This window comes from Oncorhynchus kisutch, linkage group LG9 (assembly GCF_002021735.2).
Source record: "Oncorhynchus kisutch isolate 150728-3 linkage group LG9, Okis_V2, whole genome shotgun sequence".
In the NCBI taxonomy this organism is placed as follows: domain Eukaryota; kingdom Metazoa; phylum Chordata; class Actinopteri; order Salmoniformes; family Salmonidae; genus Oncorhynchus; species Oncorhynchus kisutch.
The window spans coordinates 13763879-13791277 of NC_034182.2; the positions used below are offsets into that span (position 1 = coordinate 13763879).

At 41.0% G+C, this 27399-nt stretch overlaps 1 protein-coding gene across 1 annotated transcript; it reads right to left on the reverse strand.

The window, feature by feature from the left end:
• LOC109896781 (myoD family inhibitor domain-containing protein) lies at window positions 1-25851 on the reverse strand. Its single transcript, XM_020491131.2, has 5 exons — window positions 25471-25851; window positions 25023-25185; window positions 23029-23157; window positions 7890-8192; window positions 1-2765 (listed from the first exon to the last, which is right to left on the reverse strand). The coding sequence occupies exons 2-5, from the start codon at window positions 25114-25116 to the stop codon at window positions 2515-2517; spliced, it is 777 nt and encodes a 258-aa protein (XP_020346720.2). The 5' UTR covers window positions 25117-25185; window positions 25471-25851; the 3' UTR covers window positions 1-2514.
• Between the last annotated feature and the right edge of the window lie 1548 nt (window positions 25852-27399).

Sequence of the window (27399 nt, forward strand, 5' to 3'; positions counted from 1 at the left end):
TTCTTTTTATATGTTTTATTATTTCAGACATGATTCTGAATTAATGTACAACAACCTACAAACTGTTGTATGCTAAATGCAGTGAAAAGGAGGTATTCTAGAAGATGGAAAAGGTGAAGACGGTACAGTATATCATATACACAACTAGTGGACAGAATATAAAAACATACTACAGTTAGAGGGGAAAAAAAGATAAATACATGTAAATACTATGTCTTCACATTATCTATAGTGTTGTTCCTGTTCATAGGCCTGTATAGCCAGAAGAAAATATCCAGAGAAAGACCGTGTTAGTTAATCATACGAATGTTAAGAGGTCTGCGGCTTAGTTTCATACAGAGTGCGACTGAACACTATCTGCTGCGGAGGTGTCCTTCCAACTCCTTTAAACATAATGACAATCCACCATTAGAGAAGCAAGCCTAAGATCTGACAGCACATTATCTTTGATGGTGTGAAGTGAAGGAACTTTGCCATTTAGAAAAGCAACACACTAATGAGTCCCTGTGTTAAGTATCACTAAAACAACATCAAAGCAAATCTTTGAAACTGAGAAAGTGATTCACCAAACTCAACTTGATACACGGAAGAAGAAAAAAAAAATCTGCTGGGGAAAAAAAATGTTGTTCATTAGTTTAGGATTCTCTTCTCTGAATCTGACTGTCCAGAATACTTCCTTATTGTGTTGCGAGTCATTCACTTGTAATCCAAAAGCCGCTTATGGCAAACAGGGTCAGCCATGTTTTAATTCCTTATCACTTTCTGTTACTAAAGAGTGCATTTGAACAAGTAATACTGAGGCAGTATCCCAAATACATGCTAAATAACATCACAGAACTAACTGTCGTACCGTACAGTATGTAATCAAAGTGGAGTGTAAGACTGAGCAAATAATTGATTGACAACAATATAAAACAATGATTGTAGGGAACAAAATGTTATGACAATGATAAAATGTTGCGCAATTCACCAGTCGTAAAAATTTCTCGTCCCTTGTATATTCCAGGAAGCCAGTATTTCCAATGTATATCCAGTAAATTCACGGCTTGAAAGACTGACAGGTGAAAACCATGGTGAGGGTCTTCAGGATAGACTAAAACCATTATTTCCAACAATATGGCTTTAACATTGCGTGAGGGCACACGCTACAGTATAACTCAAATGTGCATTAATCATTAGTTATATCAGGCCAACAATCAGACAAGAATACTACTACTCATATCTGGAGTGAACTGCTGACGGTAGGCCTAAATAAAAAATCTCCTCTGATCTAATAACAGCAATGGCAGCATACTCCAAAGCCTGACAACCCAGATGTCCTTGAACTCCATGTTAACCCTATGGTTAACCCTGCCTGTCATCCATCAATCCTTCTCAAAAGAGATTTGTTGATACAGGTAGATATTAGCAGAAGTCTCTCATGGACAGACTACGTAACAGAAATGGTTTCGTAACATCTTCCAAAAGACTCTGGGATGCGACGACAAGCAGAGATTTTAGTTGTGGGTGTCCGAGATTAGCGTTGGTTATACATAATGGAGCTCCATTTGTGCAGTTTTGTAAGTAACTCAAGCACACTTGAATCCGAAAGACTACTAAAACGTGCCCTACAAAGCACGTACATTATTTACATAGTTGAAATGTTACAGAACAAAAACTGAAATCTGGATTAAATACATTAACAGAAAAGGTATACACTAATCTACCTGATTTAGTGCTGATCTTCAAACTTTCTTTACACGAAGCTTTCCAATATTTCTTTACATGGAGCTTTTCAATACGTATCGTTTTGCAAACTACAGTAGATATGGACTATAACTACGGCTGTTCTGTTGTTACACATTGTTCACGAATGTGTGTCTCGTAGTTCTTATACCTCTAATTGAAGGTGTATTAATATGAGTAGGAAAAACACATCCCAAAAAACATCAAAGTTATTACAGTGTCATACAGTACTGACTAAACACACTAAAAGGTTGCTAAATATCAAGGTAGAACATGTATTCCTTTGGTTTAGTGTCAGGAATTTACATTTTGGTAGTGAAAAAATAAGAAAACTTTCAAGGCAAAGATGTCAGTCGGACAGTATTCCTGAAATGATAGAGATGATCTTCCTATCCAATAAGGCATCTAAGGTAATACTTTTTAAAGAGCTGATTAACATATCGGTCAAAATTAAACACACACTTTGGTAAAAATAAAAAAAAAATCATATAGCATGTTTATACTTATGGTACGTAACAAAAAGCATTTATAAAACTATTTTTGGCCCCTGCTTGGCCATGTTGGCAGAGAGGCCCAGTGTAGATTAATAGATCTCTCTGTGTGGGCTTAAATCGAAGGCACGCACTTGTACACACACACATATGCTAAACACACACACCTAATTAGCCCACACACACACTTTTCCTCTCCCTCCCTCCCTCCCTCCCTCCCTCCCTGCTGGAGCGTAAAGTACAGGTAGCAGTAGCACTATGGCCAACATTCCCAATCCCATCGCCATCATGGTCCTTCCTATGTGGGGAAGCAGATGCCGCAGCACTCCATGCAGATCTCCAGGCAGTCGGAGGACTCGCAGCAGGCGTCCATGATGCCACAGTCCATGTCGTCGCAGGGGCAGTTGCAGTCATCTCCCATGTCCTCAGCGCAGCAGCAGCAGCAGGCCTCCGAGGTGCAGGTGCCACAGCTAGCCTGGGCCACCACCATGTTGCACAGGGTCAGGAACTCACAGAACAGACAGGCCAGGATGCAGTGGACACAGCAGTCTGGGTCCAACACACACCATGTCCATAGAGACGGGTGGAGGATTATGAAAAAGGATGAAGGATGGATGAAAAACACAGAAAACCACACAAAGCATGATCAAATACAAAGAAAACAAAAACAAATGTCTTAAAAGCCAGTGGGGGGAAAAAAATCTGATTAAAACCCCTGCCTGGAACAGAGCGAGTTAATCCCTGGTCTTTTGTAATCAGAAGCCTTGAGCAGGGCTCAGGCAGTTATACAGTCACAAATCAGACTGGCCAATTACTTTGACACGTACAGTATGATAACGTCCTTACAGTAAATAAGTCAAGATAAGACTATCACTATTGACTGACAAAACAGATGAAACCACAGAATGAACTGGAAGAACAGTATTTTCAATAGTATAATATTGTATCTCTATGGATAAAACTCTGTGTGTGTGTGTGTGTGTGTGTGTGTGTGTGTGTGTGTGTGTGTGTGTGTGTGTGTGTGTGTGTGTGTGTGTGTGCGTGTGTGTGTGTGTGTGTGTGTGTATATTCAGGTGCATAAGAGAGAGTGTAAGCTGTGTAGAAGTTGCTGACTAAGCAGGGAGGAGGAAGGAGAGCCAAATGGAATCAGGGAAAATTCCAAAGGGACTGAATTCCACTTTTGGGTTTTGATTAGCAGCTTTCTAAATAATTGGGGCATTATCATGCAAATGCACAGACTTGATTACGTAAAGCTGATTAGCAAAGTCCGAATTCTTCTCCCTGGCAAATTGTTGTGCTAATGCTGCCATTTCTCTCATCACTGATTAACATTTAACCTCTGTAGACCTTTTACGTGTCTGGTGAGCATGACGCCAAATCACTGTTGTTTTCCAATGAACGGATGGAAAACCCTCTTCTCTATTTCACCAATAAAACAGCTGTTGTATTTTGTGGAATTTATTATTCCGTTTTTTTGTTCAGTGGTGTTAAAACATTTTACAGAATGTAAGTGATGTCATGCACTAACATCCGTTACATGAAAGTCAGATGGTACACAGTTAAAAAATAAATAAAAGATGGATGGATGGACAGATTTAGGCAAAACAATAAGTAAAGAACAGGTAGAATTCAAATAATCAAAGCACATGCAAGCATTTTAAACAATGTTAGTTGAAATGAATGGAGAGACATCTTTGTAATAAATCATGGGTACTAAATCACAGATCTACTCTGACATGCTGTTTTCTGTAACATGCAAGGAGCCGTGAAGGTTCTCCCCGCCACACTAGAGATGGACCGATTATGACCTTTCAACGCAGATTATTTATTGGAGGACCAAAAAATCCGATAGCGATTAATCGGACGATTTCTACATATATATTTGTAATACTGAATGAACAATGAACACTTATTTTAACTTAATACATAAATAAAATCAATTTAGTCTCAAATAAATAATGAAACGCGTTCAATTTGGTTTAAATAATGCAAAAACAGTGTTGGAGAAGTGCAATTGTGTGCCATGTAAAAAAGCTAAACATTAAGTTCCGTGCTCAGAACATATGAAAGCTGGTGGTTCCTTTTAACGCGAGTCTTCAATATTCCCAGTTAAGAAGTTTTAAGTTGTAGTTATTATTGGACTCTCTCTCTCTATACCATTTGTATTTCATATACCTTTGACTATTGGATGTTCTTATAGGCACTATAGTGTTGCCAGCCTAATCTCAGGCATTGATAGGCTTGATGACATAAACAGAGCTGTGCTTCAAGCATTGTGAAAAGCTGCTGGAAAACAGAGGACAGTGTGGTTTGAATGAATGCTTGAGCCTGCTGCTGCCTACCACCGCTCAGTCAGACTGCTCTATCAAATATAAAATCATAGACTTAATTATAATATAATAAACACACAGAAATACGAGCCTTAAGTCATTAATATGGTCATGAAGATTGCTATGAAAATTTGAAAAATCGCCCTAAATAAAATCGTCCAGAGCATGCACCTCTACCCACACTGTAGTCAAGGCCCAGCAGAGCTTTGGAGATGCAAGACATTTATATGGATAGAAAAATGCCAGTACAATCAGTGTCTTTGCATAACTTTCATCAGACGTTCTCAGCCTGTCAGAAAGACAGGGCTCCTTTTTGACAGCCGCAAAGCTTGACCAGTAGCGCTGTACTGGACACAAATCAGAGAATGCAAACATGAAACGATACAAACGGGTTCACCAAGATGTTTGAACGCTGATTATCATAGGCAACTACAACAGAGACACTTTAGAACAAAAGTATCATATTTCCGCATTTGAAATAATTGTTATTGAAAAAAACATTCATAATTATTGTGCACCGTATTCTAGAACTTAAAACTCTGTACTACTAGAGAAAGCGAAAAGCAGAACTTTGCCAATGTCAAATGATGAAACCTCAAAGCATCTAAAACCTTGAAAGACGCTTTACGATAATTAAGCTAGTACCAGCACAGTACACTATGTTCTGATACAAAATGATCTAAATAATGTCCATAGCATCAAGCAGTTGGGGCATCTTAGTTAGCAATTCACTTGGATGTATAATTCAACAGCAGCGATTAGTGAAAACCTTACAGAAGGGGGCGAGGGGGGCTGGGTCATGTACACAAGAACGCCAGACATCTCTCCTACCACAAAGAAAAATACGGCACAAATTGACACCGCCTCAGTGAGAGAGCGTTCATGTTTAATGTCAGGCCGCGGCGAAGATGCCCAGATTCTGGAGGGCCAAAAACAGCGGCGAGCGCCTCAGAGGAAATAGTTTGAGACATCTGGAAAAAACTCCAAAGGGAGCAGCATGACATAAAACAAGCTGGAATGGGTGCACACCATCGAGCCAAGCGAAAACATTCAAATGAAGAGAGACTGTTGGGTGGAGGGCCAGTATACTGCCTAGCTGCCTGCAAGGCACAGGGAGGGAGAGAGGGAGGGTGAGAGATAGCAATTGAGAGGAGAAGCCCACCCCATGCAGTAGTCTTTAGAGTGCAAGTCCATAATGCATGAATGAGGGTCAAACATGTGGCTACGGGGAATATACAGACAAACCAAGATGTGAAGTTGGTGCAAAGAAAGCATTCCAAATTAGTCACCACAAAGGCCGTAAAAAGTATTGAATGTGACTTAAAAAGGAGTTCAAATCATAATTGATTACACAACAAATAAAAACCACAGAAAGGCCCCAACCGAACCCCGGCCTGACTAAAAGACGAGCGGTAAACGGCTCTTCAGTCAGTAGCGTACACAGAACTGTTATCACAGCTTCATTTCAGTGCCAGAGAACATGTGCCAAGAATGCTCTGCTCTAGAATCCCCTGAGCTAGTTTCTCTTCCAGTGGAGCTTTATTCTTCTAGTGTTCATAGGGGCTGTTTAGTAGCTAATTTACAGGCAAACAGATTATGGTAATCCATGTAAACATTAAAACACAACAGCTTGCTGTTATACGCCGGGAAATAAATACTTGAGTGTGAACATATTGATTTAGAAAACACAAGTCGAAGAATAACCAACACAAAAGCTGTAATGAGACTTATTGAACTGTTGCTGCTATTTTTCTTTGCCAATTAAGACATGGAAGAAAAACATGACGCCTGTGGAATACATCATTGGTGAATATTTTACTTGTATCATACCTTTTATTTATAGGGAACTCTGACTTGTTAGCCTTAGCTCTACCGTCAATCTGCTGCATATTTCAAATAGCTTAACCTTGGTGAAGACAAACAATCTCAAATTCCCCAATTCATTTAAAACAGATTTACAGTGAGCTCCAAAAGTATTTTGTTGTTTTGGCTTTGTACTCCAGCACTTTGGATTTGAAATTATACAATGACTACGAGGTTAAAGTGCAGACTGTCAGGGTATCATTCTGGACTATCTGTAATCATGGTAGCCTCCACACTAATGAAGACGTGTTTAGAAACATCATAGTCTTATTTACAATAAAAGTGACTCCAAAATGACAAAATCCATTATTTACCATTCATTTCTATTGGGCACAAAACAATCTGAAACACAACCAAAAACAAACAGCAAATGCATCCAGCAAGTCTGTAGGAGTCACAAGCTTGATGTAAATCATTGCATGCTATGAATATGGGACCAAATAATAAACTTTTGACTACTTTAATACACATAGCTGAATTTTGTCCCAATACTTTTGGCCCCCTGTACAAAAGTGCTGTAATTTCTAAACGGTTCACCCAATATGGACGAAAATACCCTCAAATTAAAGCTGGCCGTCTGCACTTTAACCCCAGTCATTATATCATTTGAAATCCAAAGTGCTGGAGTACAGAGCCAACATAATAAAAAATGTGTCACTGTCCCAATACTTTTAGAGCACACTGTATCACATATTTCACACTTATCATCTATTATTTTTTCTCCCTCTTCCTCTATAAGACAAAGTAAAAGACAAAGCGAGGAGTCAGAGACGAGGCGATGATAAGCAGGGAGCAGCAGGCAGGTTAGATAATGGATAGCAGATAACAGATAGCAGACAGCTGTTACAAGGTAAAAAGAGGATGCGTGTGTGACTCCCAGACAGACAGAGCCAATGTTAATGAGGAGCCACAGTAAGGCTGGAGACTGGAGGACAGACATAGGCCCATGCAGAGGGAGGGAGGGTGGTATGGAAGGAGGGATGACACTTAGCAGGCACCCTGGGCGGCTCATCCTCATTAGAAGGTCACACCTTACTGACCATTAGTCATTCAGAACACCAATTCATTACTGCACTCACCTCCGCACAACACCTGAGAAAATGATGGCTCCCCCTGAATTCTAAAATACATCCTTTCGGTTGTTGTTGAGGAAAATAAAGCCATACGAAGCAGGTCTTGACCAAATGAAAGTACACTTTCATCATTAAAATAAGAGAACCGAGAGAATCTGTCCATTTTTGACCGTCTTTTCTGACAAATGGAATGTTAATGGTGGAAGACCTGCAATAAAGGTGTTGATGAAGTGCTAGCGGAAAGTCTAGCCAAGCAGATGAGGGATGTGTGTTCATTGTGTGATTATTAGTCTGTGAGTGACTCTAATGACCTTAAGTTGGAGCACAGTACTTACCTCCTAGTGAGAGAGTGTGTTCTATATAAGACAGAGTGTGTGTACAGTCGGCGCCAAGCACTTATAACTCACCCTCTGGTAACGTCCCAGGCTTGTGAGATCCGGTGGAGCTTCCCTTACTCCGCCTGCTGCTGTCGCTGTTGACCGACAGGCTGGAACGAAGCTGGCTCTGCATCTTCTGGGAGACGCCGGGCGATGGGTGCTGCTTCCTGTGCTGCTCCGCCCCACAGGAACATTGCCGGCCGATTCCATTGCCGTTACTCAGGCCGGTGGAGGATTGGTGGCCATTTTGACTTCTGTCAGAAGCAGCATCTTCTCCCTCGTCGGGCTCTCCCTGCGCAGAGGCGGTTGGCTGGGGCAGCGGCTGAGGTTGAGCTGGATGGGGAAAGTTATTTAAAATGTCACACTCCTCTCTTTTCAGTTAGAGAGCACTTATTGTGCTTTCAGCATGTTTGACTGAGAACATGCCATTTATTCTCTACTAAGGTTTTACAGCTAGATTCTGAGTATGAGAAGGATGTTTAGAACGTTCAAGGTACTGACTGTCTTTGTTATGTTGGGTGCTCATGACAAGTATCAAATAAGTCACTTAATTAAGAACCATTTTTTTGTAACCCTCAAGATTTCTTGTTTTGATACCATCAGAACGGATACCGGAATCCCGAGGATAAACCTTCAATAACTGTCCTTTTTTTGTACTGCCATCATGGAACCTTAACAAATAAAGGAGAACTGAAGAAGAGGATTTACAACCCTCACACACCCAAATGATCACACAGTACAGTATCCCTGTAGGTGAACAGTGAGTGAACAAGCATTTTCTTGGAGAAGCACCCAGGTGAGTTAAGAGAAAGACTGATCCTGCATTCCTGCCCCTGCTACAGTAGAGTAGTGATTTCCCTTCCCCATTCTCAAAGCTCTGGCTCTTTACATTCTTACAGTCACTCCACGTGTGACAGGCAGCAGCCAGCCATAAAGAGTCAACCACCGAACGAATGAATGTCGGGCCATCTGATAAAATAAAGGGAGCGGTGACATTTCCAGGGGAAGAAGGAGAAGACTCCTGCACATCCAGCTCTACAGGGAGATAACTCCTGCATTACCTTCCATCTGCATCAGAAAGGAGAGAGAAGTAGCGGCACGGTGACTTATTGATCTCTGTTGAATTATTCATCTCTTTTTTTATTTTTCACTAACTCTGCATTTTAGGGTGCGAGTGCTGCACAAGCGGCGGCCCGTACGGCAATACGACACTCACAGGGGAACTTTGTTGGTGACAGCCACACGATGTAGTGTTGATTTGTAGAGTGCTACTACTGTACCTGAACTTCTCCAAGTCAAAGTGGATGCGCCAAACAGCGATCTGCATACGCCTGTTCTTTCGTTCTTTCTTTCCTGTCTGCTCACCAACTAGTGCAATTATTGTTAACAAGAGAAAGGAAAATCGAGTTCTAGCCCACCTCTTTTTTACAACACACTCAGCACCCAGGGAGACCTCTGACGAGAATGTAGATGTAAAACAATGCAATTAAAAACAGACACTGCTTTGTCTCCTCGTACAGCGGTCCGCACGCCGCCTCTATAAACAAATATAGACTTTTGGGATCAGATTTCTATGCAATTTGAATTAGACAACTGGTTGGCACAAAGGAGAATTCATTATGCTCCGATTTAAACCCAGGTTGATGGATTTGACAGCTTTTTACGTGACATTGTTAGTAAACTACGGATGGCTAACAAGAAGATTCAACAATTGCTTGTTTTCTTTTGCAAATATTCACATGTAACTTGTGAGATATCAACTTTGTTCTTATATAGTGAACATCAACAATCTATTCTGTAATAAGACACATTTTAACAGTGGAATTCAGAATCAGCAACGAACAAACCATACTATAACTAGCACAAAAGTTATCTTAAGCTGGCCTCCCGAGTGGCGCAGCGGTCTAAGGTACTGCACCGCGTGACGACAGCCTCAGGTTCGATCCCAGGCTGTGTCACAGCCAGCCGTGATCGGGAGACCCATGAGGCAGCGCACATTTGGCCCAGCTTCGTCCGGTTTAGGGGAGGGTTTGGCCGGCCGGGATATCCTTCTCATTGTGCTCTAGCAACTCCTTGTGGCGGGCCTGTAAGCTGACCTCGGTCATCAGTTGGACGGTGTTTCCTCCGACACATTGGTGCGGATGGCTTCCGGGTTAAGCGAGCGGTGTGTCAAGAAGCAGTCGGGCTTGGCAGGGTCATGTTTCGGAGGACTCATGGCTCTCGACCTTCGCATCTCCCAAGTCCGTAGGGGAGTTGCAGCAAAGAGACAAGACTAACTAACAATTGGATACCACAAAATTGGAGGGTAAAAGTTTTTTTTTTTATCATTAAAAAATACATAATAAGTTCCCTTTAAGGTCAATACCCTTTACTGATGTAGCCTACTGGGTAGGTACAAACACAGTATGTAGGCAGGACTATGTGACGCCACACTCTGGTCTAAAAGACGACACTTGCCTATGAAATAAATTACCCATAGCAGCTTGTGTAATAAAGCAGTCTCTTTTCTCATACAGAGGTCATGGAGGCATCCACAAACGACCAACCCACAGTCTGTCTATTCTCTGCCTCAGCCAGCATAATTACCTTTCCCTTTGAAGAAAGTCAAGCTTTCAATTTACAAAGTATAAATAGTTATTAGGAAACCACCGCATAAAAAAGCAGCGGTTCGGGTTTCCGACACACTAGAAAGCCTAGAAAGTGGTTCAAGTGCGAGCCTACGAAGACACATTTCCAAGGACAGGTTCCCAGTCTCTCGTGGAGACCAAGTTTTATTTTTATCCAGTGAAAGCAATGGGAGACAAAGATGAATGGACAGGAACAGGGTAATATTCATAATCATTGATCACGGTAATGATGATCCTGCCAAAGATGATGGCATGATGAACCATGTAACCACACTGAACCAAGCCAGCTAGTAGAATATACTGTAGAACTACTGGTAATAATAGAGAAATAGAACTAGCAGCAATAGATAATAACAGTTAAACATCAACTTGGATAAGAACTGTATACTCTAGACTGGGTATACAATATAAATACCTATGTAATATAAATGCACTGCAAAGTCAGTGTTCCTATCCGGACAAGGAAACATATCCCCCATAAAAAAAAGGAACAACTCCCGCTAGTTGAAATAATCATAAGCGATTAAAATTGAACAGTTGTGTGGTTTACCACAAAAACTTGTTCGGAGCTAGTGGACATACACAACCTGACAGATCGCATTAAAACACCATGTTTAGGAAAGGAGGAGGGGGGGGGGGGGGGGGGAACACTTCCAATTGGACTTCTAACCACCCTATTTCTAACACATCAACAACTGTTGAGAGTGTACATCTGTAGTTGAATAATACATGGAGTAGTCCTCTACACAGGCTGTCAAACATATCAGATGGAACTGGGGGGTGAGTGGTTCTTGACTGTCTAAGCAGCATCCCAATTTGGTCCCTTGTATCTGACAGGCTCAAATATCTCGGGAGCATTTTTAAAAAGGCCAGTGTTTGATGGATTCATGAAGAACACACAAATATAATTGCCATTTGTCACCAAGTCTTCAGTGAGTAGTACGCGACGCCATGGGGACCGCAGCGCCATTGCGCCTAGAGAGCGCTACGGTCTGTGTGCGGGATCACTCTGTATGTAAAACTGTGTATAAACACCTACTTTTTTTTTGTGGCAAAAAAAGAGGTCCTATAGGAAGAATTCAAAATTGCACCCAGAAGACACAAGGAGCATATCACACGGACCCAACAGGAAGACAGAGGAATATGAATGAACATCAACTCAAATGTGCTGCATAAACAAGAATTCTAAAATAGTTCAGGTACCGGAAATATAACTAAGAGGTCAAAACAGGGCAGCTTGGAAATTCTAATTTGCACATCACTACACTATAAGTCATAGGTAAGGCAGGAGCTGGATAGGAGTGCAAAAACTAGAGAGGTGTTTCTATGGCTCAATCCTTTTTAATATTAATGGGGGGAGAGAGAGCAAGTTCTGTTTGCAGAGACCTATTAGGATGCCTATCATAAGTAACATACAGTTAGTTATTCAAATGTCACATGTCAGCAGGCTAAACAGATCCATCCAGCCCCATCTCCTAATAGCTAGCTAGCTACACCATGCTTGTGGTTAGTGAGTCAAAATGCACTGTGGAAAGTGGAATACTCACAGGAAAAATAATACAAATATGATAAACAAGATGTAAACTAATCCAATTCAAAAACACGAAAGACATTTAAAATGGTAATTCTTCCAGTAACGTGTTTGTTTATCTTTGTACTCTTTACATATGTACATATTATAAACATGTCTCCTGTACATGTTCTGGCCTTATACCTGGTTGATCAAAATGCTAATTTGTGAATGTGCCAATGACCTAGCAGCGGTCTCATCATCCCCTAAACAGCCTGGGGTGGCGTTTCCCCTCCTAACAAACACCCCTGTAATGTCTGGCTAGCTGGGCTGCTCAATCCAAAGGGATATATTTTCTCATTTGAAATTATACATCTCTCATTCCCATATTTATAGACGCAAAACCAGGGGAATTATATGTAGAGAGGGGGGGGGGGGGGGGCAGCACCATGAACGTTATTACAAAGGCTCCGCTTTAAATTTTCCTTCGGCATATCAAAGCTCATTTACAGTTTGACCTTCCAACTCTGACAAGGACTTCCTTTATTGTGTCGAAGGACAGGTTGCTGGAAGGACAAGCAATGGCAGAATCATCATGAATTGTCCTTTCGACTACCCCAACTCAACACAACCCAGGCTGTGATCAATGTACTTGTGAGTATCTGGCGTAAAATAAAAAGCATTTTAATTGCATTCAATTTGATGAAATAAAACTAAATCTAGCGTGAAAATGTTGGGAGTGTTAGGGTGCTGTAGCTTAGAATAGCCTGGATAAGCTAGTCCGACTAGCCTAGTCAAACTGTAATTAATGGAGACTGACTAGCATTCACCAAAAAATGTAGTATAGCAGGAAGACATTCAGGCTGTGATCGGCTTGTGTAAACGCATCCGTAGTCGTCACAGCACAAAGCTTGTAGACTGGATGTGTCTTTTTGAGTGTATTTGTATCAGGGACTTCATTGGTTGATTATAATATAATATTTATAAAACTAAAAAACTAAATGAGAAACAATGACAATACTTTTTAACTAAGAAGTAATTAGGGGAAATGTATCTTGCTTCAACAGAATAAAACATGTGACAATCTCAGGATGACTCTGTTGTGGTTGTCGTGGTAATGTCAGATCACTCCTATACTAAAAAAAAAGTAACCTTCCAACTGATCACAGCTCTATTCATCTTAGCCTAGTGGCGATGGGCCATCTGTGCCTGTTGAGGGAACTAAATTACCTTCTCTGATAGGATACTCTATCAGCAGGATGTGACATGTGATGTGACAGAAGTATTAACTCTATTAGCCCCCCTATCCTCTATTCTGATGGTATTGTATAATATAGAATCTAATTCCTGGAGAAACACCCATATCTACACGTCTTATTTTCCTGCCGTTTTGAATGAGGAATAAGTCACTATTACTCAGCTCTTTTTCACCGTGGCACACTTAATTCTCTGTGACAAATTATCATTCAAATTTAGGTCTTCAAATGTAACCTGCTGTCGTGATCTGACACTTGGGTGTTTTAATATTCTGAGCCATCCTCTCTTTCCCTTGTTTCCAGTCTCTTTCCTTCCACATTTTAGACTGCCTCGCTCTCACGCTCTTGATAACAATGACAAGAAAGCAGGGTGTCTGGGATTTACTAATTTCAAATTTGGTAATTTCGCCGCTGATTGAGGGGTAAAAAAATAACCCCTTCGGACCTTGTTCTGCTTAATTACATTTTACAGTGGAGAAGGCAACTTGAAAGACAAGAGCTTGATTCGACGACCTGAACCTTTCAGGCGCTCTTGGGGAAGGTGGAGCCGATCATCAATTATCCTTCGATTTCAAAACGGAACATTTGGTGAGATGAATGTCTGGCTGCTATCTAAATCATTAAAAACACCCAATGAGCTGCCTTTTTCTCTTAAATTAATCACATTCAGAGGAAAATCATTCACATTGTGCAAATGCCAAAAGCGTTGAAGTTCTTCTCTTTCCCCCTCTTGTGTTGTGTAGAATTGTGTGCTGCTAATTTGAGTGGTGCTAATGTAGCATAACAGAACAGATCAAGGGCATCCACCACAGCCTTAAAACCTGAGTGCAGCAGAATGACACTTTTCTCCCTCCTTTTCATCTAAGACAGAAAAAAAGACCTGTGCTGTGATTCTGTCTTAAGCTTTATCAAATCCCCATTTTTTTCCCCAATCTGTTTCCATCTGAGAGCAAAAGAGGAATGTAGTAAAATCAAATGTAAAAATGTCTTCACAAGTTTGAGAAAGTGCACATCTTGCACAGATTTAGGCTTTACACAGGCAGCTACCACATTTTCTAGAAAGAACAATGATGACGTGACTCAGAGCAGGCCTAGGGGAGCTACCAGACTCTATTCTCGCAGAATGCTCCACCCTCTCTCTGACGACTCAAAACCAAAACTAAGCAACAGAGAAGTTGAGTGAAGAGGGGGGGGGGGGTATTTTCAATTTCAGTTGAAATCGATGACTCACAGATTCCACCAATTTCAAAATCTCTTTGCTGAAGTTAGCCACAAGTTCCACAGGAAACTGACTTGTTTGAAATTCAAAACGGGGCACAATGCATCTGGAGGGAGGACATTACTGTACTAACAGCACCTGAGGAGGACAAATCATTTCCAAATTAACACACAGCAACAACAAAAAACAACAAAAGAAACTAGGCAAAACTGAGCTGTCCAAAACAGCCAGCAGGTATAGGGTCTGTATGGGGCAGTCAGTCTATAAAAAATATCTATAGACATGGTTCCTTTATTTGCTCAGTATCAATCTGAGCATTAACCACATCTAATGGGACAGCTGTGGGTCAATGGTCTTTGTCTTCATAGGTGCCAATCAGGGCCTTAAGCTGTGTGATCAGACTAGGGGACAGAGGTGCTAGTCTGCCTCTGAGTGGGTTTTTAACGGAGACGGCCGTATTGATTTCAGCTCTAGCCGGAGAGCGCCGTCTGCACTGTCTGAATGGAGCCAGCCCAGCCAGGTCCCCAGTCACAGTCCAGTGATCAGAGCCCTGACAGAATGACCTACCAGAGAGGTGGTGAACCTGCAAACACCGTGGGGGCAACATCACTCGAGATCTCTGTAATAGAAAAGGGTTTTAACCTTAATGTCGGAGCCAAAACCCTGTTAGAGGCCAAGTAATCCCCCCTGCACCGCTCTCATTTGAAGTGGGCCCCTATGTGTGTGTGTGTGTGTGTGTGTGAGAGAGAGAGCTTTCCCTCTCTCTGCTCCAAGGCACTACCCCTGTGCTGTGTTGTGGGGTTGGTTTGGGAGCCAACAGAGTGGAGCTGCACTAGGGCATTACTGTTCAGGGAATGCAGCAGAGCCTTTGTAGTAGAGTTGATACAATGGAGCTCTGTGCACACCTGTTCTGACTGCTCCAAGAAGACAGGTAAACTAGGGAATGCGATCTAGGCCTGTATGTTTTACTATTATTAGAAAAACTGACAATAATTTGAATTTGTTTGAGTCCTCAAATCCTCCCTTCAACAGCGCAAAACAATCAATCTTTGGTTCTCCATAGCCAAAAACCTTGTGTGTTTGAATTATGACGGTGATATCTGATATCCACATATTAGAAATATTTGTGTATGAGATTTCAGTACATAAATGGAGGTGTGCATACACTGCCTTCGGAAAGTATTCAGACCCCTTGACTTTTTCCACTTTGTTACATTACAGCCTTAATCTAAAATGGATTAAATAAAAATCCTCAGCAATCTAAACACAATACCCCATGACGACAAAGCGAAAAGAGGTTGGTAGTATATTTTGATAATTTATTACAAATAAAAACAGAAATAGCTTATTTACATAAGTATTCAGACCCTGTGCTATGAGACTCGAAATTGAGCTCAGGTGGATCCTGTTTACATTGATCATCCTTGAGATGTGTCTACAACTTGGGAGTCCACCTGTGGTAAATTCAATTGATCGGACAAGATTTGGAAAGGCAAACACACAACTGTCGATATAAAAGGTCCCACAGTTGACAGTGCATGTCTTTCGGAGCAAAGTACAGAGAGATCCTTGATGAAAACCTGCTCCAGAGCGCTCAGGACCTCAAGACTGGCACAAATGTTCACCTTCCAACAGGAAAACGACCCTTAGCACACAGCCAAGACAACGCAAGTGGCTTCGGGACAAGTCTCTGAATGTCCTTGAGTGGCCCAAAGAGCCCGGACTTGAACTTGATCTAACATCTCTGGAGAGACCAGAAAATATCTGTTCAGCAACGCTCCCCATCTAGCCTGATAACTTGAGAGGATCTGCAGAGAAGAACGGGAGAAACTCCCCAAATACAGGTGTGCCAAGCTTGTAGCGTCATACCCAAGAAGACTCGAGGCTGTAATCGCTGCCAAAGGTGCTTCAACAAAGTACTGAGTAAAGGGTCTGAATACTTATGTAAATGTGATATTTTTTTTTCATTTTATTATTAGCAAAAAATTCTAGAAACTTGTTTTTGCTTTGTCATTATGGGGTATTGTGTGTAGATTGATGAGGGGGAAAAAAACAATGTATGCATTTTAGAATAAGGCTGTAACCTAACAAAATGTGGAAAAAGTCAAGGGGTCTGAATACTTTCCGAAGGCACTGTATCTAATCTCTTTTTTTGTTTAAAACATCCACAATGAATAGGCTTCAACACTTCTGGAAACGCTAATTGGAATGCTTGAAATTTCCCAGATGAAATCCATCTACAGCAAGACAATGAGGAAATAATTACCACAGAGGTAGAATTACAATGGCCATTTTAAATCAACCCCTGTGCTACCATTTCACCCTATTTATACTGTTTTTGATTCCATGACCCACTGGTAAGTAATCACTTGAAAATTACACCTCTGTTTTTAAATGGGCTCTTGCTTTAGGCATTTTTTTCAGTATAGACGGGGGCCTACTGGATTACAATAAAGATTTAGCTCTTGGATAACAACAACCACCATTCTGTTCTTTTTGGCAGAAATACTAGCACAAAAAAAACGGAGACAGTTTTTTATTTTATATATATATATATATAAAACGTTTCTGAAGTTCACAGGACATTACCCTGTATACTAACTAGAATATCACATTTTGCATTTGGGTCTAACTGAGCTTAACACAACACTATTCAAAACAATGATGATACCTGCATGTCCCACTATTCTGCATTCATTTCATAGATGCTATATTGAGGCATCAATAAGCAAGAAGAAAGCTCTTCTGCAACATCCACCAGCGGAGCAATAATTCATCGACATACATCTACCATTGGAAGTGTCAAATATTAAACTTCCTAAAGGTCATTTCTACACCCGGGTAATAACCTTGAAGCTTCCCGAGTAAAAGCACAATCAGGGATTCACACAAAGGCCACACTAATGTCTTTCTTTTCAAGACGACAGCCATGTCATTTGACCTCACGTCTCTTTATCCACGGAGAGAGCACTTCCAACTATTTGACAATCACAGTGAATAATGTGGCGATTAAACACCTAAAACTGGCGTTAGATCATGGCAATTTATTTAAGGCCCGGACCTACAGAGCCAAAGCCGCCTGGAGAAGATATCAGCTGAGTGTATTCCCTTAGGGGCCGAGCCACACAAGACCCTGCTAGCTGCCACATACTGGGGCCTTATAGTTGAAGGGCTCTAACAAGAAACAGTGACCTGAAGATACATGCTTTTTACACTTTGCATATTAAAAAAGGTCAGAAATAACTTGAGCTAAATAAACACAAGTTTAACTGTTAAAGAGTAACTAATTAAATAACTTTTTTTCAGTGAAAACCAGATGTTTTCGGCTAAGTTGTAGTGAAACTCGTCAATTCCGGTATTCATTTTAACAGTTTATTGCAAAAGTTATATTTTGGTCTTTTAGTAGAAAATCTAGCTCTTTTTGCCCTTAGAGGATTAACTCTACCTTGAGAAGGTTCCTCTGTCATCTCAATGGACTGGTTCAGTATGAAATACACTCCCTTCTAGATGTGCTGAGTGGTACCACCTCAAGGCGTCCCAATCTCTATAACTGGAACAGTCTGCTTAAACAGCTCATAGTTAGTTCACTGGTTGTGAGTTCTAATCCCACAAAGAGCAGATATTTTTCCTGTGCCCATCCACTTTTAATTCTAAAAAGTGAAACCATACCTGTGAGGGGTCGCCCTGATTGTAGTTGTAGATTTTCATACAGTACCCAAGAACGATCTGAGAGTTAATTTGACCATTGGAAAAAGAGCTACTTCAATATTCCAATTTTAATTGAGACCCTAATTTTCATTTTGAAGGCGAGAATTTTTTTCTTCCCAAAGCAAGAACGCAATAAATGTGAGTCCACATTTCATAGTTTTTTTTTGTGCCCCATGGGGGATTTGAACTTACAATAGATAAAGAACTCAGCACCTTACCACTGTGCGCCAACTGTCTAGAGCCTAATATACTCGCAATGCACAGAATTATATTATCAGAGTTTGCCAGTGGACTTCTGGTAAGTATGTTTTAGTGAGAAAGTGTTGGGATCAGGTACTAAGTTAACCCACTCACAAAATTAATATTTAGGAGCATTCCCCCCCCAACCACAACTTCTCACCTGAATGCATTCTTTTTGGGGGGGAAGGGTTTGGGCAAAGGTTGAAATTGGGGTCGAAGTTACCCTTTAAGACAAAGACAACATGTTCAAGTAACAAGCGCCAGCTTTTTTGTTTGATTCATGCTAATAAAAACAGACCAAGACAAATCACATGCAGCCTAGGGCACCCAACAAGTTGGAAATCGGACAGAGGGATGAAAGAAAAAAAGGAATAAATTGGCACTGTGTGGTGAGTCAGATTTCCTGTTTCAGTAAGTCAGGGCTTCGTTAGAATCAACCAGACCAGTTTAGTGTTCATCAGCTCCTCGCCCTGGATATCCAACATTGCATTCTGTAAGCTAACTGTATATTCAAAAGATTTTTATTTCCATTCAATTTGCTAAACAGAACCTCTATACACAGATTAGGTTATCATCATTATTTGAAGTGACTAAAACATGTTCCTGTACCATTCCCTCAAATGGAGTAATAGATGTGCAAGTAGAAATACTGTTGTTTCAGGCCTTTATTCTGTAAAATGAGGGAGAATGAGCAGTTTCAATGAGAGACCAGTGGAATTTCCCCCAACCTGTTTGGTGCGCAATCCCAAGAGCATGCCTTTCTTGTTTTTCTTTAATATTGACGACGCTATTGTCCGGTTGAAATATTATTGATTATGTAGGCTAAAAACAACCTGGTGATTGATTATAAACATCGTTTGACATGTTTCTACAAACTTTACGGATACTATTTGGAATTTGTCTGCCTCGTGACCGCATTTGAGCCATTGGATTACTGAACAAAATGTGCCACCAAATTGAGGTTTTTGGATATAAAGAGGGACTTTATCAAACAAAACAAACATTTGTGTAACTGGGAGTCTTGTGAGTGCAACCATACGAAGATCATCAAATGTAAGTGATTAATTTTATTGCTATTTCTGACTTTCATGACTAATCTACTTGGCTGCTAACTGTTTGTAATGTTTTGTGTGCTGAGCGCTGTCCTTAGATAATCGCATGGTTTGCTTTCACCGTAAAGCCTTTTTCAAATCTGACACGGCGGCTGGATTAACAAGTTAAGCTTTATTTTACGTATTGCACTTGTGATTTCATGAAAGTTAAATATTTATAGTAATTTAATTTGAATTTGTCGAGGTGGGACGCTAGCGGGCCAGATGTATACAGAATGGTGTCGTCTGCGTAGAGGTGGATCAAGGAATCACCCGCAGCAAGAGCGACATAATTGATATATACAGAGAAAAGAGTCAGCCCGAGAATTGTACCCTGTGGTACCTCCATAGAAACTGCCAGAGGCCCTCTGATTTGACACACTGAACTCTGTCTGAGAAGTAGTTGGTGAACCAGGCAAGGCAGTCATTTGAGAAACCAAGGCTATTGAGTCTGCCGATAAGAATACGGTGATTGACAAGAGTAGAAAGCCTTGGCCAGGTCGATGAAGACGGCTGCACAGTACTGTCTTTTATCGATGGCGGTTATGATACGTTTAGTACCTTGAGCGTGGCTGAGGGGCACCCGTGACCAGCTCGGAAACCATATTGCACAGCGGAGAAGGTAGGGCGGGATTCGAAATGGTCAGTGATCTGTTTGTTAACTTGGCTTTCAAAGACTTTAGAAAGGCAGGGCAGGATGGATATAGGTCTGTAACAGTTTGGGTTTAGAGTGTCTACCCCTTTGAAGAGGGGGATAACCGCGGCCGCAATCCAATCTTTAGGAATCTCAGACAATACGAAAGAGGTTGAACAGGCTAGTAATAGGGGTTGCGACAATGGCGGCGGATAATTTTAGGAAGAGAGGGTTCAGATTGTCTAGCCCAGCTGATTTGTATGGATCCAGATTCTGCAACTCTTTCAGGACGTCAGTTGTCTGGATTTGGGTGAAGGAGAAGTAGGGGGGGATTGGGCCAGTTGCTGCACGGGGTGGCAGAGCTGCTAGCCAGGGTTGGGGTAGCCAGGTGGAAAGTGTGGCCAACCATCATCCAAAATTCCATGACCATCACAACCCTACCTACACCAGCTAGCTACAGTAGCTACCTTGGCTTGACAAGTTCTTGCTTCGAAATCCTTTTTCGAAGCTGCTCCGGTAAACAAACCAATGGCAAGTCATTAGCGTAAGACCGAAAAGGCGCCCAGGAAAAGTTTAACATTCTAGAAACAAAGAGTTACTGTGTCAGAATGTAAACCATCCTCTAACCACAACTGCATGGATGGAAGCAATCGGGTTGTTGTTGCTATTAGCATTGCCGGAAACCACACTCTCCTTATGGAGTGGCAAACACAAGAGGGGTTTAGAGGAGTTGGATTTGCTGCTTTTTCTGATTCTACTGCTGTACTATTCAGACCTGTAACGTGGATAATCAAGTCTGTTTCAAAACGGTAAATCTTGAGGTATTGAGATTTACTTTTGCCAAGAGGCTAAAGCAGTGTGATTTAAGTGTAAAATATTGCTTTGGCAAACTTCGCAGGTTAAATGACAAGCAGTAAGAGGCATTGTGAGTGGGTTAATAGTGACACTTGAAGACAAGAGATTGGTTGGTAGTGAATTGGCAGAACATTCTGGATAGAACAGAACAGGTTGTTTCTATTATCACAGTTCTAACTCAGTGGGACTCAGTGTTGTAAATAGGGTGTGACATGTACTTTCCATTTAAAAAAAAGTGAGAACTTACCAATCAATTTATTTTAGTTATCGCCTATTATTTCTGCTGAACAAAAGGGCACAAAGATGCATGAGGAAGCATTTACATTGCTTAACACTTTACACTCGTGGGAATTGAAATGTTTTACATAATAAATATGAAATGCATAACCATTGTAGTAGTTGAAAGGGAACAGTTTGGCGATAATGGGACAATTACACTAAAGCTGAGGATTACAACAGTTCACCAGACAAGACTGAATCCAACCATTACACTTGATTTTCTATACATGTTGCCGCATTTGTTGAAAACGAAATCTGAAAATACACGGGAGACATTCAGTAACATGATAAGACTATTCCTGGAAAATGTGGGGTCGGTGCGTCATAAGACAAACAAATGACAGGGGTTTGGTTGAGGACTAACTGGTGACCCCAAGTGGCCACACACACCTCTCCAAAGTGTGCACAATTCCTAAGCAATTTCAATGCACTTCTAATGATTCAAAGAACAGCCTTCAACTCTTCTTGTCGAGCACGGTGCTCAAGTTCAGAATGCCTGCCAGTCGAAATCCATACAGCGCTGTGAAGAACATAGCCAGAGCTCTGACGTCATGTATAGCATGTTACTGTACAGCCACTATGTTCCAATTTAGACGCTTATTAGTGCATTTTCAACCCATATACTGGTATGAGTGTAAAGGGTTAAGAAACAACCAAGTGTGTATCACCTTAACTGCAAAATAACCACAGATTGCTTTGCTGTTGCTATGGCCCCTTCTCTCCTTTCATTAGTAACTGAATATTTCAACCAGGTAGCATATTTACATTTTAGTCACTTAGTACAGGGTTTCCCAAATTTGGTCATGGGGGCCCCCCTGGGTGCACATTTAGGTTTTTCCCTAGCACTACACAGTTGATTCAAATAACCAACTCATCATCAAGCTTGGATTATTTGAATCAGGGCCCCCACCAGAGAGTTTGGGAAACCCTGATTTAGCAGACGGTCTTATCCAGAGCGACTTACAGTTAGTGCACTCATCTTAAGATAGTTAGGTGGAACAACCACATCAGTCAATAGTATATATTTTTTCCACAAAGTAGCTATCAGCAAAGTCAGCGCTAGTAAGGGAGATTTCTTTTCACAAATAAGGAGAACTAAGCATGTTATCTGCTTCACTCTAAATATGGTTACAGTGCAAACACACTAAAACACTATACGTGCCTTCTAAAATGATTTAAGTGCACTGAAAGGTGAAACAAGTGGGCCTAGACAGTCAAAGCCAAACCACAACAGGATTTCCTCACTCACACTACAGAAAGCTGAAGGGTTAGAAGAGCAACCAGGGGGAAACATGCCAACTATTCGTCATTATGGCAGAATGAGAGAACGTGCATGTTACTTCATCCCATGTTATTTATTTAGACTTCAATACCATCTTGCAATTTCTCTCTGAAACTGGGAGGGTGACTTTTCAGAGGGACCATCTGTCAACAGGCATACGTCACTCTGCCACAGGGCCCAGCAGTGACAAGTGTTGATTGATGATGCCAGTTTATGACAAGTCCAAAGGTTCTGACAGAACATGGTCATGACAAAAACATTACTCAGGTAAGATAGCTGGGCTTGGCTACTGCACAAGGCTATACATGTTTAGAGTATTTCTGTCACTATGTCATTGTTTCTGTCAATGTGTACAGTACAATTGTTAGGCATTGTGTTTTGTGTGGATCCCATTAAAGTAACAGATGAGGATCTGGGCATACGCGTAATAGCAGGATTTCCTGAGGTGCCCCTCATTGTAACACTTACTTCGAACAGGGTCACAATAGGTAGGGTTTTCCCCCGTCACGTGACTTTGTACTTCAATGGACGTGCCTCTGGGACACGGTGTTCTGGATGGGTTTGTAGTTTCAGATGATTCGTTACTGCCACAAGCATCTAGGATCAAAGCACACAACATAAGAAATTGAACAACTGTTTAGCCTAAAAAGAAGGGGGAGGGAGAGCACGACAAACAGATTGTTTGCATGCCCTCCGTTGAACAACTCAACTGGTCAAAATAAAGATGCATTATGTACTTCTACTCAGAAACAGATGTAAAAGGTGAGAAGAAGGTCAACTTCGGTGGACGTAATACTAATTCCAGAGACAGAAGGACAAGCCAAGCCAAGCCAGGGCTGCCTTATTTTTGCCAGAGAAAACATTGTCCCTTTCCGTTCCTTTGTCGAAAGGTTACACAACAGAGTCGGGAGCAAGGCGGTTCAGGTAAAAGCCAATGCCAGATTTCTGGATCAAATTTTCTCTACTCCCGGCTGTGCACTACCTGCCAAGGTTGTTAGAACCATAAAAACAGCATTTATCTACATTGAAAAACGTATGTAGGTAAAAACCTGCTCTAATAACTATGCAAAAGGTCAGCCCGTCTCTCTGAGTGACGTTATTAGTACTGTGTGTTCCCTCATCAAATACTGTACATTAAATGATCATTGCAAGAGTGCCATCTCCATTCCTGCTGTGTTTAGCCAATAGGCTACAACAACAAAAAACATCTACAATGCCTTTATGACATACAAAACGAAAGGAGAACCAAGGCACTCTTCATACAATTAATTAAAATGCCTTTATTTGTATGGCATACTCAATGGAAACAAAGTTTTACATTTCTCATGCGTTTAGGCTGCATGGCTTTCGTCAGGGAATCTTTATGACATAGTTGAAAAAACAAATTCCCGGTTGCTTCAGACCAGATCCTGTTGTTTTTTTCTTCTTCATTTTATGTTTTGGTTGTAACCATAGCCCTTTTCATGTTGTTTTGTTCTGGAAATGAAGGTGATGAATGGCTCAGCACAACATGGCAAATGTTATTTTCCTTAGCCGGATGATGTATTTGTTGCAGGCCTGTAATGCTGTCGCTCTGTTTAGTAAGCAATGGAAGATAGATAAATGAGCCACAGTGGCTCTAGAGATACGGCCCAATCTTAGCCAGAGGCAGGGGCTGATAGATGGCAAGTCTTTAGTCTTGGTGTGACTCCCTCCCTCTCAGATCGATGCACACTTACAGTAGCAGTGTGTGATGCATCGCTGTATTTAGTGATTACAGTTAGAAATAAATTAGCCTATTCTCAGAACATCTACAGCCTCCTGAGAGAGGGGAAATCCAGTCTTAACTGAGAAAGGCTTTGAAGGTCCAGCAAAAATCCATTTGCCACCCGTCCCTGTGATTGCTTACTCTGTCCTACTTTGCTATTTTTGACAGTGCTGTAATGATGCTTGGTATAAATAGGATGGGTAACGGTTCAGTGGCTGTTTGAAAGAAGAAGGGGGAAAAAAACGGGGCCAAGCTTATTTTACATGTGATAATCTTACGGGCAACTAGAAAGTTAATTAAAAACTATAATTGGCTGTGGTTCCTGCTAATAGTCACCAAGGCGTTCCTTCAATCTTTATTGTGAAATAATGAAAACATTATCATGCCTAATGCTGGTGTATAGCTACTGATGTCTGGCAAAACGACAGGAATATAATTTAGAGGGAATGGGTTCATGTTGGTTGTTATTATTGTTCTGAGTGAACTGATAGATTCTGACATGCAAGGAAAACAAGATCATGATTTCAATGATGACTAATTTCCCATCTTGACCAAGTTATTATTGATGGAATATCCCAGCAATGGTAAATTGACAACAGTGTTAATTGAAAGTGGAAGAGATGTAGAGCACAAGTACAACACCGTCACCAACTAAATAAACAACAATTGCATAACAGTCATGTTGTCAGCCCTTATATGCAGAATAATGTCATACCGTGAGAGTTTGGGAGAAGAGGACTTGTCTCCTGTTGAAGGTCCTTCCCTGGCCCAGCAGGCCCTTCCAGAGGTAAGACGGTCACAGTGGACATGAGACAGTCCTCTTGGAGTGATACGCGACAGATAAAGATGAGCCTCTTTTTCCTCCTTAGTCTTCAACCCTGGGAATTTGAATGTAGACTTGAGAAACAAACCACTACTCAAGTAAACGAAAATGAGCAAGTTACTGGTTCTCTCTCATAGAGAGCAGAGTATGAGTGACGTCAAACCACAATATGTCGTTAAAAGTAAGTGGAATTTTCCCACTTTACTGCGTTACAGAAACTATAGAAACGGAAAGGAAATCTTCAACTAAGTCGTTTAAATGTATAAATATGGTTATTTACTATCGAATAAATCATAAGCCATACTATGTAAACATGCATAATAAGTTTGTTGATAAGTACCTTACAAACATGACAACTCCCTGTCTCAAGTTTGACTCACTCCCATCCCTCCTCCACAGTGAAACGCCTTCTCGTTGGAAAATTCCGCACGAGTTGTAAATTCAAATATCTCCAAAGTTATCAAAACGTTTCCAATGATTCTGTTTATCGCGCTATTCGCGCGGGAAAAGTTGAAATATTACTCCTAATGTCATCGACATTCTGCTGGTTCGCTTGAAAAAAGTTTGGACTAAAACATTTTCATCATATCCGGATTCCCGAAAGCCACTCGCGCATGCTCGGCCAGCTGCAGAAATGAGAGAGTTCGTGTGCAGTGTGTCTAAGGGCCATGGGAAAATGTTGGAGAAGTAAACTTTGACGTGGTAACTATTGCCACTTAACTGTATCCTTAACAAAGTGTCCTCGAAGTATAGCCGCTGCTCTTTTGCTCTGAATAGTATTACCTATCTTGATATCCATCGATGTTGTCCAATCATGAGCATCCTCCAAGTCATCACACAACTCAAATAGTTTTTATCTAACTATTAGGCTGATCACTACTGAAGTTTAAAACTTATTGAAGAGTACTTAAAAAATAATAATAAGTTGCATGGACTCTGTGCAATAATAATGTTTAAGATGATTTTTGAATTACTACCTCATCTCTGTAATCCACACAAACAAGTATCTGTAAGGTCCCTCAATCAAGCAAGGAATTTCCAATACAGATTCAACAAGAAAGACCTGGGAGATTTTCCAATGACTCACAAAGAAGGGAGATAAATTGATAGATAAATATACAGTACCAGTCAAAGTTTGGACACGCCTACTTATTCCAGGGTTTTTCTTTATTTTTACTATTTTCTACATTGCAGAATAATAGTGAAGACATCAAAACTATGAAAAAACACATATGGAATAATGTATTAACCAAAAAAGTGTTAAACAAATCTAAATATTATATATTTGAGATTTTTCAAAGTATGCATCCGTTGCCTTGAGGACAGCTTTGCACACTCTTGGCATTCTCTCAACCAGCTTCATGAGGTAGTCACCGGAAATGCATTTCAAATAACAGGTGTTCCTTTGTTAAAAGTTAAATTGTGACATTTATTTCCTTCTTAATGCATTTGAGCCAATCAGTTGTGTTGTGACTAGGTAGGGGTGGTACACAGAAGATGGTATTTTACCAAATAGGGCTAAGTCCATATTATGGCAACAACAGCTCAAATAAGCATAGAGAAATGACACTCCATCATTACTTTATGACATCAAGGTCAGTCAAGTGCAGTCGCAAAAACGGACAAGTGCTATGATGAGACTGGTTCTCATGAGGACCGCCACAGGAAAAGAAGACCCAGAGTTACCTCTGCTACAGAGGATAAGTTCATTAGAGTTACCAGCCTCAGAAATTTCTGCCCAAATAAATGCTTCACAGAGTTTAAGTAACAGACACATCTCAAGATCAACTGTTCAGAAAATACTGCATGAATCAGGCCTTCATGGTCAAATTGCTTACATGAAACCACTGCTAAAGGACACCAATAATAAGAAGAGATTTGCTTGGGCCAAGAAACTCGAGCAATGGACATTAGACCGGTGAAAATCTGTCCTTTGGTCTGATGAGTCCAAATTTGAGATTTTTGGTTCCAACTGCCATGTCTTTGTGAGACACAGAGAAGGTGAACGGATGATCCCCGCATGTGTGGTTCCCACTGTGAAGCATGGAGGAGTTGGTGTGATGGTGCTTTGCTGGTGACACTGTCGTGATTTATTTAGAATTCAAGGCACACTTAACCAGCATGTTTAGCACAGCATTCTGCAGCGATACACCATCCCAGTTTGTGCCATCCCAGTTTGTACTATCATTTGTTTTTCAACAGTACTATGACCCAACACACCTCCAGGCTTTGTAAGGGATATTTGACCAAGAAGGAGAGTGGTGGAGTG